The 19401-nt window shown below is 47.2% G+C and overlaps 1 protein-coding gene and 1 non-coding gene across 9 annotated transcripts in view; both read right to left on the bottom strand.

The window, feature by feature from the left end:
• Nucleotides 1-19401, bottom strand: part of LOC126335273 (TGF-beta-activated kinase 1 and MAP3K7-binding protein 3-like) — a 430472-nt gene that overhangs the window by 95141 nt on the left and 315930 nt on the right. For all 8 annotated transcript variants that reach the window (XR_007564842.1, XR_007564841.1, XM_049998334.1 and 5 more), the window contains one exon: nucleotides 8574-8734. Coding sequence is in view for 6 of the 8 variants with exons in the window: in XM_049998334.1 (XP_049854291.1) it covers nucleotides 8574-8734 (161 nt within the window). In the remaining 2 variants the exon portion in view is untranslated. The remainder of the gene's footprint in view (nucleotides 1-8573; nucleotides 8735-19401) is intronic.
• Trnap-cgg (transfer RNA proline (anticodon CGG)) lies at nucleotides 1896-1970 on the bottom strand. The gene has a single exon. It is a non-coding gene; the product is annotated as a tRNA-Pro (tRNA).

Raw genomic sequence — 19401 nt, 5'->3', positions numbered from 1 at the left:
TTCTATAGCTGTTGCGGTGGAGTCGGGTGGCCGCTAGAAACGTCAGATGATTAACTTGAGTAGGCTGACCAGGCGTTTCCGTTTTACCGGTACAGTCCTCGTTTTTACACAAACGTCCTGCTAGCCCGAGGAAATCACTCGGAACAATTAATTGCCGATTTTTAACCATTTCTCCTAACGGGACTGCAGCCACATGAAAGTTAATTTTGTAAAGGAAGTGAGCGTTGCAAAGTGTGTTAGCACTGTTAAATGAATATTGTTTTGCATGTATACCGTTTACCCTAACAGTCTGCAGTCATACGGAATCTTGAATTTTAATATGAAATATATAATATGTATCTGGTTACTGGTTAATATTACAGTTTTTACGACTAGCAAATTGTACCTAAATACGTAAATAAGTGATAAACACTTCGTAAAATGAAATTTTCACTCTGTAGCGGAGTGTGTGCTGATATAGACTCGAAATCGGGACCTTTGCCTTTCGCGGGCAAGAGCATTTGCCCGCGAAAGCGAACGGTCCCGAGTTCGAGCCTCGGTCCGACACAAAGTTTTAATCTGCCAGGGTTTCATTTCACAAAATATATCCGGGCTGTTACAAGCGCTTTTCTTTCCGTTGCAAATCTGCATTTTATATTCTGTCCACTTCGTCTCCAATAGGAAAACTTGTCGACTACTTGCAGTGTCTCGTTTCCTTGTGTAATTGCCTCAGCAACGCCTGATTTAAATCCGTTTCCGGTTTTTACTTTTGTTGTTGTTCCTCTTATAATTTCTGATGGTTAATTTTCCTGCAGTTGCAGTTGCAGGGTTCCTGACAGTTAGGGGCTTGTGGCATGTGCTGCATCGATGTAGAGTGCAGGAGCATACCGACAGGGTGCAAGATAGGATTCCACCGAGGTAGCACGCAGACGAGGACACAAAATCAGAAAAAAAGATGGTTTAATTACCGATCGGCAGCGGTACTTGAGTTCCCGTACCCATCGCGTCCCTATCTTATGAATAAGCTATGAGAAGAAGCCCTTTTCGCCTGCTGGCGACTGTAGACGCACGCTCTTGTCACAGTGTAATTTTGTCCAAGAAGCATCGTAAAGGAAACAACTACTACCAAACAGAAGTCTATTACTAACAATGTTTAGTTGTAATTGTGTGCTAGGTTGACAGAGCTTCCGCCGACATAGCTCGAGCACGTTCAACAGTGCATTTCTTTCTGCTACTCCGCTTAAGGTAAAACGAGAAGGTGCTGAAGAAAATACGAGTACGCTATCTGGCCAAAGGCTTCTGATTTTTGGCGACTTACGTAGAGTGAGGGCGAGAGTGTGGTGCGATGGTGGAGGAAGCAAGGAAAACATATGGAGGGAATATGTAATTTCACTTACCCCTTCAACCATTACTTCAGCTGAGGGTAAAATGTAATTCTCTAAGGGGGAAAACAGAAGGGTTCTATTGCCTTTTGGCAACGAAACAAAATTAATTTAAAACATCATTACTATTATCGCTGTTTCATAAAACTGTAGTCTTCATGACACAGGTAACCAACAAGTACATTTTTTTCAAATACTAGGTTAAGCGTGGTGGAGGTAACAGTTTGTGACAAAGAATGCACGAACAATACGTTGTTCATATAGTCCACCCACTACATACATAGTTTGTACCACTATCTGTGGCAGTAAAACGGACACATATGCATCACTTATGCTTGAATATCTCATACAAACACCTTCTCCGGGTAGTAATAAATTGAGACAATATACCAGCAATTACGAAATTATTCACCTCGCAATAATAAACGAATCAAATTGACAGCGTAACAGCAACTATGTAATGGCTGCTCCTGTGTTTTGGGGCCTAGACTGTATTATTATTATTATTGAAACTTCCTGGCAGATTAAAACTGTGTGCCCGACCGAGACTCGAACTCGGGACCTTTGCCTTCCGCGGGCAAGTGCTCTACCAACTGAGCTACCGAAGCACGACTCACGCCCGGTACTCACAGCTTTACTTCTGCCAGTACCTCGTCTCCTACCTTCCAAACTTTACAGAAGCTCTCCTGCGAACCATGCAGAACTAGCATTCCTGAAAGAAAGGATATTGCGGAGACATGGCTTAGCCACAGCCTGGGGGATGTTTCCAGAATGAGATTTTCACTCTGCAGCGGAGTGTGCGCTGATATGAAACTTCCTGGCAGATTAAAACTGTGTGCCCGACCGAGACTCGAACTCGAGTAAAGCTGTGAGTACGGGGCGTGAGTCGTGCTTCGGTAGCTCAGTTGGTAGAGCACTTGCCCGCGAAAGGCAAAGGTCCCGAGTTCGAGTCTCGGTCTGGCACACAGTTTTAATCTGCCAGGAAGTTTCATATCAGCGCACACTCCGCTGCAGAGTGAAAATCTCATTCTGGATTATTATTATTGTTGTTAGTCGCAGCGGTCAGGCAAAAAACACTGGCATTCTAAGGTCTTCCAATTTCTGCTAGTTCAGAAGTACGGAGTCCAACAATCATATGATTTACAAACAGCAGATCTAAGTAAAGTGCATCCATTTTAATTTAGTTGATTTGAAATTGGGGTGTAGGGCGTGGCTGGAACAACTGTCGCTAGAGAAGAGTGGTGCAGAGGAAGAAAGTTTTGTGACAAGTTTCTACCATTAATGTGGATATTTAGCATTCTTTTCTGAGAATGAGTTGTACGTAGCACTCGTGATGATTCATCAGTCCATAAAAAAAAGATTGTTTGGAATAATCAGTGGTTTAGTAAAACAAATGCAAAAACTAAGTGCAGTTTATCTTTCGACATTTTAAAAATGGAAGTATTCAAAGAAGATTTTTTTCAACTGTAAAATTTAGTTAGGTGCTGATGATTGGGAGGGGATTACTAGCTAATACGAGGTTTTTTTTAGGAAAGTATCCGACCTCCCCCCTACTTTTTTTGCGAACACGTATTTGAATCTAGCGCGCTTGCATGAGCCAACCTTCGCGCGCATTTGTGAATTTTTTCCCGCCTGTCGATAGCGTCAGTAGCTGGCAAGCAGCAGTTGAGTGAAGTAGTGTGTATCACTCGCATCGGTTTTTCATTGCAAGGGAAATGGTGGAACGATGGAGCAGCGCTACTGCGTCAAATTTTACCATAAACTAGGCAATCGCCAGGCGGGAACCATTCGGAAGATTCAGACGGCTTTCGATGAGGATACTATAGGCATAACACAGATTGAGGACTGGTACAACCGTCTTAAAGACGGCTGCACATCGGTGGAGAGCGAGCCATGCTCTTGTCGGTCATAAACATGCCGAAATTAGCACATCACTGCCAAAGAGAACACTGTGGTGATGCGGTACCGTTGTGGAACTATCAGAGAAATTGCGGAAGAGGTGAGCTTCAGCACTTTTTCGGGACGTTCCATTGTGGGCGAAGGTTTAGCCATGAAGAGAGTGTCGGCGAACTACATGCCGAAGCTGCAGACGGAGGAGCAGAAGCAACTTCGTTTGATGTCTCAAAGGACACGCTGGACTCCACGAACAGAGAATCCCACTTCGTGAACACAATAATTACTAGCGACGAGTCCAGGGTGTACACGTACGTGCCGGAAACCAAATCGCTCTCGTCACAGTGGAAGCATTTCTCGTCACCAAGACCACACAAGATGATGATGGATTGTGGAGCGCTCAACTGCGCGGTTATCAGCGCCCGAAACACCACACAAGCCCCGCCAAATGCGCAGCTACGTCGAAGTGATGCTGACTGCTGTCTTTGGCTCCCACCATGTGGTACACCACGAGTACACACCGCAGGGTCAAACAATTACCAAAGATTACTAAGTGATGTCCTCCGTCGCTTACGTGACGCTGTGCGGGTAGAGACACCAGATTTACGGCCAACAGGAAACTGGCACCTCCATCACGACAATACTCCAGCACATTCTTCGCACTTGATTCAGACTTTTTTGTTGTTGCGAGAAACTAGAATTTGTGCTTCAGCAGGCTCATTACTCTCCTGACATGGGGGTTGGGACAGTTGTGAGGAGCGACAGATGTGAGGTGCGAGATTTGTGAGGAGACCAGGCCGAACAGGAAGCGGGCGGTCTACAGGGGCACCAAACAGGTAGCATACCGCAGTTCAGTACTGCTGTGGATGTAGCGGAATATACCAACACTGAAGGTGTGAGTTATTGGCGGTGCGTAAACGTAAACAAGAGGTGTAAAGAAAGACTATCTACCAGAAACAACTTAGTTTTAGGTGAAGGCAGCCATACATGTATTCCGGACGTCGCGGTTAATGAAGTGCGAAAACACGTGACTAACGCCCAAAGGCCTGCAAAAGAAACGCGACACTTCAGTTTCTTCTGTTTACGCCGAAGAAGTAGGCCCGCTGTTCAATCAAGGATACGACATCCTCACATCACTGCCGTCACGCAGAAGTGCAAAACGATCGCTGTAACGCATCAGGCAAAAAAAAAAAAAAGCATGGTATCTATAAAAGATCCAACCGATGCTGCAGGAATATTTCTGCAAGAACATCATTTGCTAATGAATGATGGGAGCAAATTTTTACTTGCAGATGACAACAGAGGAGCAAATGAGAGGAAATTGGTATTCGCCAGCGAAAGGGGAAAATCCTGTTTAACAGACTGCAATTCGTTCTTTGTCGATGGAACGTTCAAAAGCTCCAGCAAGTAGTTTGTACAGTTATTTATTGTTCATGCCGATATTTCTACTTCTGAGGAGGAAACAAACACAGTTCCAACCGTGTACGCCTTGCTATCCAACAAAAAGCGAGAAACGTACGATCGCTTTTTCACAGCTGTTAAGAGCAACGTACCTGGATAGAATCCTACAGCTATCACGATGGAGTTTGAAGCTGCAGTCATCCAATCAGAAACACATTTGTTTCCTACCATTTCAACTAGTGCTTGCGGAGGGAAGAGCAGAATTGCGGCCTTGTTGCTGCCTACAGGGAAAACGAAGAAATTCGTTTTCACATAAGGTTGTGTTCCGCTCTGGCTCACATTCCACTGGACATGTAAGATGATGGTTGGCTATGGATTCAGGAGAGCGCGCCACATACTGAAAAACTGTTGGATTTTTACGACTATTTTGTTGAACAATAGCTGGATAATGAAGACATGCCAAAGGGATATATGAAACTGCGCAGGAAGGTGTCACCGCACCAACAATGTTTCAGAAGGATGGAATCGGAAGATAAATTCATTAATTTCGAAGGTTCATCCAAATTTTTACTCCTTAGCAAAAATTCTCAGAGAGGACACAGAATAGACTATCATGGGCTCCAATCTGACCGACTAGTTTTAAATCTACACTCCTGGAAATTGAAATAAGAACACCGTGAATTCATTGTCCCAGGAAGGGGAAACTTTATTGACACATTCCTGGGGTCAGATATATCACATGATCACACTGACAGAACCACAGGCACATAGACACAGGCAACAGAGTATGCACAATGTCGGCACTAGTACAGTGTATATCCACCTTTCGCAGCAATGCAGGCTGCTATTCTCCCATGGAGACGATCGTAGAGATGCTGGATGTAGTCCTGTGGAACGGCTTGCCATGCCATTTCCACCTGGCGGCTCAGTTGGACCAGCGTTCGTGCTGGACGTGCAGACCGCGTGAGACGACGCTTCATCCAGTCCCAAACATGCTCAATGGGGGACAGATCCGGAGATCTTGCTGGCCAGAGTAGTTGACTTACACCTTCTAGAGCACGTTGGGTGGCACGGCATACATGCGGACGTGCATTGTCCTGTTGGAACAGCAAGTTTCCTTGCCGGTCTAGGAATGGTAGAACGATGGGTTCGATGACGGTTTGGATGTACCGTGCACTATTCAGTGTCACCTCGACGATCACCAGAGGTGTACGGCCAGTGTAGGAGATCGCTCCCCACACCATGATGCCGGGTGTTGGCCCTGTGTGCCTCGGTTGTATGCAGTCCTGATTGTGGCGCTCACCTGCACGGCGCCAAACACGCATACGACCATCATTGGCACCAAAGCAGAAGCGACTCTCATCGCTGAAGACGACACGTCTCCATTCGTCCCTCCATTCACGCCTGTCGCGACACCGCTGGAGGCGGGCTGCACGATGTTGGGGCGTGAGCGGAAGACGGCCTAACGGTGTGCGGGACCGTAGCCCAGCTTCATGGAGACGGTTGCGAATGGTCCTCGCCGATACCCCAGGAGCAACAGTGTCCCTAACTTGCTGGGAAGTGGCGGTGCGGTCCCCTACGGCACTGCGTAGGAACCTACGGTCTTGGCGTGCATCCGTGCGTCGCTGCGGTCCGGTCCCAGGTCGACGGGCACGTGCACCTTCCGCCGACCACTGGCGACAACATCGATGTACTGTGGAGACCTCACGCCCCACGTGTTGAGCAATTCGGCGGTACGTCCACCCGGCCTCCCGCATGCCCACTATACGCCCTCGCTCAAAGTCCGTCAGCTGCACAGACGGTTCACGTCCACGCTGTCGCGGCGTGCTACCAGTGTTAAAGACTGCGATGGAGCTCCGTATGCCACGGCAAACTGGCTGACAATGACGGCGGCGGTGCACAAATGCTGCGCAGCTAGCGCCATTCGACGGCCAACACCGCGGTTCCTGGTGTGTCCGCTGTGCCGTGCGTGTGATCATTGCTTGTACAGCCCTCTCGCAGTGTCCGGAGCAAGTATGGTGGGTCTGACACACCGGTGTCAATGTGTTCTTTTTTCCATTTCCAGGAGTGTAGTTGGGAATAGAAGAAAGAAGTCCGCAATTAAGACAGGTGAGATAGTTTCTAAGGCCCTTACAAGACACCAAGTTGACGGCAATATAATCATTTCTTACTTGCGTGACCTATGCACAGAAATTACAATGAAAAGGAAATGGCTGAAGCTACAGCAATACTTGTAAATATTGAAAAGGGGTTCAGTTCATGCCGATCGCCCTATTGTAAAAATTGTAAATAAATAATCATCCTGTAAATATTGGAAATAAATATAATGGGGGACCAAGAGAGGCTACCTCTTCGTGGTGTTCCCTGGACACGACACAAAGTCGGTTAAATGTCTCTTGCGAATTGTAGAAGATACACTAATGAAGTTTCTTACAATCACAATCAGCATTTTTGTGTAGAGAATTTTAGAAACAATGTCTGGACGATGAATACATCTTGTTTCAATATATAAATTGCATTCCTTAACGCTAATTGCTAGCAGGGCTCACATTAGACGTCAGTACACTTCCCTGCGTGGTACGGGAAAATTGAGGTTTATTTCGAAATAATTAAATAAAAAAGTTTCTACTGAGAACCAAATTCTTTAGTTGGCTCCGCTTAATATATGGTAAAAAGGTTGGCACTCCTGTCATATCAAATTTTGGGTGAGGGGTTGAAAGATGGAAAACATTTTCCGTTTCTATAGTTTCTGTAAAATGCATCGTTAAGTATGAGGTTGAGCAAAAATTATGCCCTTTGTAACATTAATCAGAACAAAAATTCCAATGGAAAAGGTCTTACGCATAACTGTGCTGCAACTAATGGTTGACATGATATCGTGCGGGCAAAATCAGCTCCGATTTCTAATCTAAGGCCACTCTTCCTTGCTCAAGAAAATTCTGAAATAATGTAACCTGGCTGCACTGTAGGAGTGTGAATGTACCTCGGCAGTTGCCCGGGCCGGCACAAGCCGAGCGCTCAGTCACACCAAGCGCCAGCAGGCAGTGGCCGAGCAGGTAGTGGCGCAGCATTTTCGACACACCCTGTGCCGGTCCCTCAGTATCCCGGATTTCTCACAAGTGTCGCCACATTCAAGTTTCTCACAAGTGTCGCTTCTCAAAAGTGTCTATAACTCCCTGATATGGCTCCCTGCGAGTTCTGGCTGTCCCCCAAACTCTAGAGCCCACTGAAAGGAACGTGATTTCAGACAAGAGAGAACATTTATGGCAGCAACGACAGCCGAGCTAAACTCTATTCCGAAAGAGGTTTTTTCAGGCTTTTTTAGTATGCCTCCAACAATGGCGGCAACACTAGGAGAAGTGTGTGGAGTCCCTACGGAACTACTTCGAGAATGATTACGTGTCCAGTGCTCCAAGCAAGCGAGTTTTTTCCGGCTAAAGCACGGATACTTTTCTAACAAGCCTCATATGTTACTGCACTTGAAGGAATGAAACTCATTAGTTAACATGCTAATCACCATGCTAAAAATTTAACACACTCTGAGCACTATGGGACTTAACTTCTGAGGTCATCAGCCGCCTAGAACTTAGAACTAATTAAACATAACTAACCTAAGGACAGCACACACATCCAAGCCCGAGGCAGGATTCGAACCTGCGACCGTAGCGGTCGCGCGGCCCCAGACTGTAGCGCCTAGAACCCTCGTGTCAAATCTCACTCCACAGCCACTTTCGCTCGGCTTCATTTAATTGAATCTTTTACAAAATATGCTAGAGCTACGCAGAAATAACTGTAGAAAGTGAGTTACATGAGTGTGTGTGTGTGTGTGTGTGTGTGTGTGTGTGTGTGTGTGTGTGTGTGTGTGGGACGTTCTGTGCAGGAAATGAGCGCTACAGTGCAGTGTGGAGCGGTACTCACGACGGAGGAGACGGGGCAGAGGCAGGGCTGGTGCGCGCGCCGCCGAGCCAGGTCGGCCTCCATGGCGCGCTTCTCTTCTTGCATGCGGCGCAGCTTCTCCTGCTCGCGGCGCAGCGCGCGTTCCAGCCGGTTCTTCCGGTCCAGCTGGCGCGCCAGCAGCTCTGCAACACACACCGAAAACACAGGGCTGTAGCTCCAGCAGCGAGGTGCGTCGCTCAAATAGTGTGGAAGCGGGAGGGGTGGGGGGTTAGCGGCTGGGAGAGACTGGCTGCAGACAACAATCAAGTTCAACCGGCGGCAGCACTAACTCTCTCACACTTCCTGTAGATGCAGTTAAATATAATCAAGTACTGCCTGAAAATAAAAGGCTGCACAAGCGTCCAATAACCTCTCGATAAAGACACCAAAGAAATACAGAGACTGGTAACTTGTTTTAAATGTTCAGAATTCAGAACTGCACACATCACAAAACTAAATCAACGATATGAGATATGACGTGCACTGATCAGCCACAATACTATAACCACCTACCTAATAGCCGGTAAGTACACCTTTGGTATCGGCAACACCGGCGACGCATCACGACAGGGAAGTAATTAGGCCTTGGTAGATCGCTGGAGGCCGTTGGCACCGCATCTGCACACGTAAATCACCTATTTTCCGTAAATTACTGGGGGGGGGGGGGCGATAAGCTCTGAAGCCCCGTTCAATCACATCCTAGGCATGTTCGATCGGGTTAAGATCTGGTTAGATGGAGGGCCACTGTATTCCTCGAACCACTGTATTCCTCGAACCACTCCATCACACTCCTGGCCTTGTAACTTGGCGCATTATCTTGCTGAAGATTGTCGCTGCTGTCGGGAAACGTGATCGTTATGAAGGGGTGTAGGTGGTCTGCAGCCAGTGTAAGATACTCCTTGGCCGCCATGGTGCCATGTAAAAGCTCCACTGGATCCATGGATGTCCACTTTAATGTTCCCTGGAGCATAATGTAGCCGCTGCCAACTTCTCTCCATCCCACAGTACAGATATCAAGGAGCTGTTCCCCTAGATGGCGACGGATTCACTCCATCCCATCGACATGACGAAGATATCGGGATTCGTCAGACCATGTAATGTTCTACCACTGCACCAACGTCCAGTGCCGATGGTCATGTGCCCATTTCAGTCTTAGTTGCAAATGTCGTGGTGTTAACATTGGCATATGCAGGGGTCGTTGGCTGCGGAGGCATAGTTAGGAGGTTTGGTGCACTGTGTGTCGATACGCACTTGTACTCTGCCCACCAGTGGCCGCCCAATCCAACGTGGTTTCACCACGTGTTGAAGGCACTCACCACAGCACTCCTCGAACAGCAAACAAGTCGTCCAGTTTCTGAAATGCTGGTGCTGAGTCTTGAGGCCATCACAATCTGCCCTCGGTCAAACTCATATAGAAAGCGCGCCTTCCCCATTATACACAAGAAGAGAATATTCACTGAGACTACATGCACCGTGCATGTGTCTGACTAGCAATCATTCGTCGACAGGTGGCGCTGCTATCACCTAGACGGGTTTATATCGATAATAGGTCGGTGGTCATAACGTTCTGGCTGATCAGTGTGTAACTACAATATTAAAGCGTGACAACTAGAATCTGATACTTATTCAAATGCCTGAGTATAACAGTCTGTACGGATACGAAATGCAGTGAGCACATGAGCGGTATCGCATGTACGGCAGCATTGGCAGGATAACGCGAAAACACAGCCATATTAGGGAGATCACTGTTTACAAATAACTTGTGCGTCTCACGTTAGAGTATTGTTCGAGCAGTCGGGCCTGCTGTCCTAGCTGTAAATCGTGTGTATGGAAACGGAATCCCAGCTGGACCACGGAATATTTCAGTCTCCTTTCGACCTAGCCTTCGCCTCTCTCTGATATGAAGACCAACCACAAAGGACACATGGTTCGGATTCCACGATAAACTGTTTATCCACTTGCCCCGGTATGATTACAGGTTTACGTTAAGAGCTACATAAGTTAACGAAGTAGCATCCAGTTGAAAGACTTGCAAACAGGCCGTTAAGTTACAAGACGACATAGAACGCTGGCAAAAGAAAGGCGGCACGAATATTTTGAGTCACGGGAGAGTATCGCGGGAATGTTGAAAATACACTCATGGAAATGGAAAAAAGAACATATTGACACCGGTGTGTCAGACCCACCATACTTGCTCCCGACACTGCGAGAGGGCTGTACAAGCAATGATCACACGCACGGCACAGCGGACACACCAGGAACCGCGGTGTTGGCCGTCGAATGGCGCTAGCTGCGCAGCATTTGTGCACCGCCGCCGTCAGTGTCATCCAGTTTGCCGTGGCATACGGAGCTCCATCGCAGTCTTTAACACTGGTAGCATGCCGCGACAGCGTGGACGTGAACCGTATGTGCAGCTGACGGACTTTGAGCGAGGGCGTATAGTGGGCATGCGGGAGGCCGGGTGGACGTACCGCCGAATTGCTCAACACGTGGGGCGTGAGGTCTCCACAGTACATCGATGTTGTCGCCAGTGGTCGGCGGAAGGTGCACGTGCCCGTCGACCTGGGACCGGACCGCAGCGACGCACGGATGCACGCCAAGACCGTAGGATCCTACGCAGTGCCGTAGGGGACCGCACCGCCACTTCCCAGCAAATTAGGGACACTGTTGCTCCTGGGGTATCGGCGAGGACCATTCGCAACCGTCTCCATGAAGCTGGGCTACGGTCCCGCACACCGTTAGGCCGTCTTCCGCTCACGCCCCAGCATCGTGCAGCCCCCCTCCAGTGGTGTCGCGACAGGCGTGAATGGAGGGACGAATGGAGACGTGTCGTCTTCAGCGATGAGAGTCGCTTCTGACTTGGTGCCAATGATGGTCGTATGCGTGTTTGGCGCCGTGCAGGTGAGCGCCACAATTAGGACTCCATACGACCGAGGCACACAGGGCCAACACCCGGCATCATGGTGTGGGGAGCGATCTCCTACACTGGCCGTACACCTCTGGTGATCGTCGAGGTGACACTGAATAGTGCACGGTACATCCAAACCGTCATCGAACCCATCGTTCTACCATTCCTAGACCGGCAAGGAAACTTGCTGTTCCAACAGGACAATGCACGTCCGCATGTATCCCGTGCCACCCAACGTGCTCTAGAAGGTGTAAGTCAACAACCCTGGCCAGCAAGATCTCCGGATCTGTCCCCCATTGAGCATGTTTGGGACTGGATGAAGCGTCGTCTCACGCGGTCTGCACGTCCAGCACGAACGCTGGTCCAACTGAGCCGCCAGGTGGAAATGGCATGGCAAGCCGTTCCACAGGACTACATCCAGCATCTCTACGATCGTCTCCATGGGAGAATAGCAGCCTGCATTGCTGCGAAAGGTGGATATACACTGTACTAGTGCCGACATTGTGCATGCTCTGTTGCCTGTGTCTATGTGCCTGTGGTTCTGTCAGTGTGATCATGTGATGTATCTGACCCCAGGAATGTGTCAATAAAGTTTCCCCTTCCTGGGACAATGAATTCACGGTGTTCTTATTTCAATTACCAGGAGTGTATGAATTGGCAGACTCTTGGAAATAGACGACATGCATCCCACGACAGCCCTCTGTTTCGAGAGCTAGTGTCAACTGAAGAAACTAGAAATTACTACAGACTCGTATATAACGTTTCTATAGGGACCACAAAGGCAAGATTAGATTAATTACAGTACGTACAGTCACTTAAGTACTCATTCTTGTCACGCCCCATACGCTGCTGAAACGAGAAGAAACCCTAACACGTAATCCCTGCTAAGTCCATTCTGCTGCGCACTTAACAGTCGTTTGCAGAGCAACTACGTAGCTGTACTCGCCCACTCCTTGGACGCACTCGGCGGGTGGCTGGGGTGGTGGTGGGAGGGGGGGGGGGGGGCTAGGTGAAATGACGCACGGCAGAGGTGTTCGACCGGCACTGACAGCTTTCCCAGCTGTCAACGTGGCCTCACTACGTTGGCTGATAGCACTGAGTTTTGGATGGTGTCTGCTTTCTGCATGTGAAAGCAGACGTGATACGAGTAGTTGACATCCGAAAAAAAATTCAGCACAACGACAGTACAGTTGTCCGCTTAGCTACGAAACAAGTGAATATCGGTCCAAACCTTCCGACTTTTATCGATTCTCCTATTCCCATCAGCGAACGCGCTGAGAGTATGCTTGCGCTACCCGACCAGTACAGGGCCGTTAAAGTTAAGGCAATGCTGCAGTCTACAGGAGAGGTTTACCCACGGCCAAGGGATCCACACGAGCTACGCTCCCAAGACTTCCCGCGGTTACTAAACGTAGCGGATCAGTGATCCCTACTTAAACTGAATGTCAGACAGTTGTTTGAGCTTGGCGACCCAAGATCCACGAACTTCACTTCTGATCTAACTGCATCATGACGACCACGAAGTGTCAGGTTTAAATCAGTCGGCACCTGACAGGGGACTGCTCCCGCCTGCAACACAGCAATGAGAGCTGCAATGGCACTGCCGGCTCCCACTGCGTTGCCACTTTCACTTCACTAAGCGTTGTGCCTGTCGGTTCTGAAGTAGGAAACTGTATATCTGTTTCAAAAGGAAAAACGTAACTTCGATCGTAATTAAAATTAAGAACACATTTTGGCCTGCTTAGACCCATTTGAGAGACCAATGACACACGTAAATTCCAGATTTTTATGTCATTTTTAATGCGCACTTAAATGTTACATACAATGTGGACTGAAACTTAAATTACCTCATATAATGTCATATTGAATAAATGTTATTGCGTTTTGTTTGACAGATAAAGTTGGCAGAGGATGGAAACGAAACAACGACCAGCCCGATATCTATCGATTCAAAACTGGAAAGCTCAGTCACCAAGATAATTTGCGTGCGTACTTGAGAACCACTGTGCACCCCTCTCCCCCCAATTCACTTCATTTATTTCGCGTCAGGAACGCATAAAAGTTCAACATGTATACTGGAATAGTTATAAAAATCAGGTAGACACATACCGCTAACAAATAGCTTTCTTAAAAAATAAAAAAAGGTCACTATAATCATAAAAATATAAAAATGTAACGTGCTGCGCATAAATAGGCAGAAACCTTATTACTGTTTGATTATACGATTGCCGAAGAGTCATCAGAAGCAGCCACCTCCACCAAATATCAGAGTATGCGTACGGGGAAATGATCGCAAAAGCAATCGGACCAAAAGCAGATGCCAGACTAAGGTTTATATACACGTGGTGTGTGTGCTTTCGGACATGCCCGAAAGAAATGACACCACTTTGATCTTACAGCCACTATGAATCAAGACACAATGGATTTACAGACATTAGCTGCCAGTGGACAGAGATTTATATCTTTAATTACTTTGTGTCTTGATTCACAGAAACTGCAATATGAAAACGGTATGTGTTCTTTCGTTTATGTCTGAAAGAACAGACACCACACATATTTAACTAAGACGATGACGGCCAATGATCCCTTCAGTGCAGATGCATACCAAACTCGAAATCTTACGGAAACTGGCGAGATGCCGCGAGTAATGAGGGAAATGAAAGGGGGCGACTACGTCAGCAGTGTTTGGTATAAGGTGAGAATTTGGGTCGGATGGGAGGCGTGCTAGAGTAGTCCATGCAGTTACGGTGATCACTGTGTCCAGATGGCGTATCGGTCAGCGCATCTGTTTAACTGTATGCAGGGCACCCGGATTCAAATACTGGTCCGGCACTAATTTTCAACTTGCCCCATTGATATAAATCAATGCCCGCTGGTAGCTAATGTCTTTAATTCTTTTGTGTTTAGGCTGAGACTTATTGGAAGAGTCCTCCAGGAATATAGTCCACCCAAGGAGGAGGCAGCTTATAAAATTCTCGTTGCACCGATACTTGAATATTGCTCGTCAGTCAGGGATCAAACCACATAGGACTGATAGTGGAAACAGAGAAGATCCAAAGAATGGCAACATGTTTCGTCACAGGCTCGTTTAGTAAGCGCGACAACTTTACGGTGATGCTCTCGTGACTGGAACAAGAAAGAGGGGAAGTGAGAGTGGTACACAATGTACTCTCCGCCGCACACCGTAAGGTAGAACGGAACATCGTGGTAGGCGTGCTGTAGATTTAATTTCGCCGCAATCACACACACTGCTGCTATCACACACATTGCTGCTATCACACACATTGCTGCTATCATTTGGAAGGAACCCCCGAACCCCCATTTTATTCACTATCTTAGATTCTCGCCAGTCTCGGCGGATGGATCTTCACTTCTTCCATCCGTCTTTTCTGAGATCAGATCCATCGTTGTGGGTCGTTCAAATGCGCAATTCATTTTTGCTCCCGTGTTGCTTTGGGTGCGGTGGCGACTTCACCAGCGGTATTTAGAAAGGTCTTTTATAGATCCAGGTCGCTGCCTTGCTGGTTGTGTCCCGTAGAGCAAATAGTTTAAGTTTTGTCATGATTTTGTATGAGCGACGTGTGCTGCTACCAGTCCGCGGATATCTGGCGGTCCTACTCCAACCGCGATCCGACGGGAGCGGTTCGTAGGCAGCCTATAAAGATGCGACTGGTGGGGTTCCAACTGCCGTTAGGCACTTGTGAAAAAAGGAATTTCGGCATGACTATTTCATTCTTGCCTCGAAACAACTGTCAAACGGCCTGTATCCGTCAGAGAGGATACCGTGAAAAGGACTAAAGCGACAAATGTCGGCGAAACATATCATTAACAGCGAATTACCAGAAAGCAACAGGGAACTGATAAATAATCAGCCTTTGAGCGTCCATCAGCGGAACACAGTAATGACATACATTCGTGAAAGCGCACTTCACTGTCCGCAGCGATAAGATAACTACCTCCATGGCATGCAAGCTGTGCACGGAAATTGCTCTCAGCTGACGATTGTCGGCGTTGAGCGACAAAAGTTTGCGACTACACTATGTGGATAAAAATCTCGGTGCAATCATAAAGGCTCATTTCAAAGATTCCATTCATGTAACCAGCAGCGTGTACGATCTAATTTCGCGGGTAACGCATGTTTCATTTGGCAGTGACGACTTTCCAACACATTACGATATAATGAAGCTGATTTTTTTTTTTTTCCTTTTTTGCAGCATGGTGATAGCTAATGGGTTGAGCTCAGACCTCTGACAACGGCAAGGCCTGTTAACCGAAAACTATGCGTCATATCAACCGCGACTGTTGTGGACATCAATTGAAATACACAAATAACTGTAACCACATATTTCATTCATATTCCCACAAACCTTTACGAAAGAACAGGAACTGTAGCGTAACGTACTGTTGACGCAAGGTCATTAAAAACGGAGTTGGGGCACAGATTATTGAAGTATGGGGAAGGAAATTATCCGTGTCCTTTTTAAAAATAACTAGCCTGGCATTCACCGTAGGTGTTTTAGGGAAACAATGGAAAACTTATTTGAATGATCAGGCAGGGGGATTCCATCAGCCGTCCTCTAGAATGGCAGTCTTTCTAATTTCTGTGCCGCGTCGCTTGATGATACGATTTAGGTGATGAAAGTGACTGATTCGTCAGTTGTAGTGTTGGTTTGCAGGCAGAGAGCCTTATTGCGAATAGGGAAGCAAACTTCCTTATCCCACTCTAATCAGTGTACAACTGGCCATTTAGCCAGAAACAATTCAGAAGTATTCAACAGTGTTATGACTATTTGTCTCCTGCATAAAGCTATGCCAGGGATAAAAGTAGTATTAGGTGTGAAACTTCACGGCAGATAATACCCGAGAACCGGATTGAGTTTAACATCCAGAAATCTCACATCCACTGACCGAACTGGACACGTTTCTTGGGAAGGCTCCTTGGGCTTCGGCTATTCATGTGAGCTTCTTTCTTAGCTGGCAGGGTAGAGAACTGGCGGAATGTTGGGTCTTCAATGTGGGCGAAGCGTGTCAAATGGCTAAATTGCTAAGAGAGCAGTATACAAAGCCAAAGGTCTCTCTCAGAGACACACTAATTTATCAAAAGACTTTACTGGTCTACTTACAATAAAAACAATGAGGAACCGTGCCTGCAATCCATCTTCACAAGTGCGGAGTGATCTCCTTTTATCAAAGACATCCTGTCATCGAGCGAAGCAGCACAGTGCCTATGTAGATGAGGCCTGCTGGATAGTCGGGAGTCCTGCGGTTCAAAATCGCGTTCGGCAATCCAGATTTAAGTTTTCCGTGGTTACGTTACATCGCTGAAGGCAAATGTTGGGACGGTTCCTTCGAAATGGACACAGGTGATTTCTTTGCACATCCTTCCCCAAGTCCATATTTTGCACAATCTCTAAAGTTCCTTTCACGCGAATGACTTTCTGGTCAAAATCGACCACTCCTCGTGGGAGTGCGTCATGTGCTTGCATGTGAATCAGCAGTCAGCCACGCAGGGTGCGAGACAAGAGGCGCCAAAGATCAAAGGACTGTGCCGAGTGTGGAATCCTAAAACATTGAGAAACGGGAGAGGGTAGCCTCATCTGCTAACCAGGAAGTTAACGTATTCTTGCAGAGTTTGCTCTTATCACATTAATATATTTTGTGCTTCTTAATCTTTGTTTTGTTGTTTTCTTTCTTTTCGTGACACACAGCAAACGTTGTACGAAGGCCTCGTATTTTTTACAGTAGAGAGCCGAAATATCTGAAAGCGCAAATACATTTATTTACGTTTTACCAACATCTAGACAAAGAAAGACCAACACTAAAAGAAAAAAAAAACAGAGAAAAATAGTTTTCGATGTTATTGGGCACTTAGAATGAAGACAAAAAGGATAACATCAAAAGGTGCTATTTATTGCCTTCTAAATATTGTTTGTAAGTTTGTGTTTTCTGGCATAGATAAATGTAGATGTTTTGAAAAGTTTGGACGGCACATTTGCTATTCTTTCAGATCGGAGGAGGGTGGAGAATTTATCATTCGACGTTTGTGAAGAACATCCACCTTTGCTTAGGTCATTAATAAACTCGACTGTCATTACTACTGTTTCCTACGTTCTAATGCCAGATTCCGATATTTTCATAAAAAGAATAGTCCATCATTACTTGACATTCACCTTTCAGGTGCCAAATTTGCACAGCAAACAGCTCTCAGAACCTAAGCCATTCTGGCGTTGACGCACGCGACACTCAACGCAGGAATAGAACGTTACGGGCGCTGTAACAAACTCACTAGCCAGGAGTTGCGGATTGAGACAAGTTAAGTCGCTCGTGTAAAAGGGGCCTAATGACTTCGTCGATGAGAAGTTAAATCCTAATCTTTCTTTCTTCCTTCCTTTGGAAATAGCTTGCACTGTCAAATCTTCGAATGCTTTTCCTTCATGTCCCCAAGCTGCGTTCTTTTCTGCCCGTCGGGACACTGAAGAAAATATACTGACAAAAACCATGGGAAAGCGATATACACATGGCGGTAGTATCGTGTATTCGTGGTATAAAAGGACAGTGCATTGGCGGAGCTGTCATCCGCGGGAATTAACAGACTTTGAACGCGCAATTGTAGTTGAAGCTAGACGCATGGGACATTCCATTTCGGAAATCGTTACGGAATTCAATATTCCGAGAATCACAGAGTCAAAAATGTGCCGAGAATGCCAAATTTCAGGCACTGTCTTTCACCACTGACAACCCAGTGTCCGATGGACTTCACTTAACGAGCGAGAGCAGCGGCGTTTGCATGGAGTTGTCAGTGCTAACAGGCAAGCAACGCAGAGTGAAATAACCGCAGCAATCAACGTGAGACATACGACGAACGTATCCATTAGGACAGTGCGGCAAGTGAGTTCGCTATCAGCAGAGCATTGGCTGCAGCGCCTCTCTTGGCCTCGTGACCATAAAGGCTGGGCAATAGCGACCGAAAACCGTGGCCTGGTCAAATGAGTCCCGATTTCAGTTGGTAAGAGCTCATGATACGGTTCGAGAGTTGCGCAGACAGCACGAAGCAATGGACCCAAGATGTCAACAAGGCACTGTGCTAACTGGTGGTGGCTGCATAATGTTGTTTACATGGAATGGACTGGGTCCTTTGGTCCGACTGAACCAATCATTGACTGGAAATGGTTATGTTCGGCTGCGTGGACACTATTTGCAGCCCAAACGATGGAATTTTTATGGATGACAATGCGCAATTGTCACCGTGCCACAACTGTTCGCAATTTGTTTGAAGAACACTCTGGACAATTCGAGCGAATGGTATCGCCCGCCATGAATACCATCGAACGTTTATGGGACAAAATCGAGAGGCCAGTTGGTGCACAAAATCCTGCACCGGCAACACTTCCGCAATTACGGACGCCTACATAGGCAGCATGGTTCAATATTTCTGCAGGGGACTTCCAATGACTTGTTGAGTCCATGCCAAGTCTTGTTACTGCAGTACACGGGGCAGGAGGAGGTCCGACACAATATTACGAGGTATACCATGACTTTTGTCACCTCAGTGTAGTCTGAAAGGAGCGGACGCCGGCCTTCCCTGTTTTAGTTTTGGCGCTAGAATTCCTGCGGCTGGCCGGTCAGGTGTCAGCGCGCGTGATTTATAACGGGACACTGCAGCAACGGCCGCGCCGCGAGCGATGCTATTTATAGCAGGCGCTGGCATTCCAGGAGAGATCTCGATCTCGGGGCGGCCAGACAGCTGACACTTCCTACGCGACAAGGTAGCGAACCGACATCCTGCACCGCAGTGCGCGCTCGCCACTAGCCGGTTAAGCGCCGACAACGCGAGGGGGCATACAGTTTGCAACAGAGAGGCGTAAGGGGAAGGGCCGGCACTGTCGCATTCAAATTGTTACA

Source organism: Schistocerca gregaria, chromosome 2, assembly GCF_023897955.1.
Source record: "Schistocerca gregaria isolate iqSchGreg1 chromosome 2, iqSchGreg1.2, whole genome shotgun sequence".
NCBI classification, from domain to species: domain Eukaryota; kingdom Metazoa; phylum Arthropoda; class Insecta; order Orthoptera; family Acrididae; genus Schistocerca; species Schistocerca gregaria.
The sequence above is the reverse complement of the archived record's forward strand: the minus strand, read 5'-3'. Positions and strand labels throughout refer to the sequence as shown.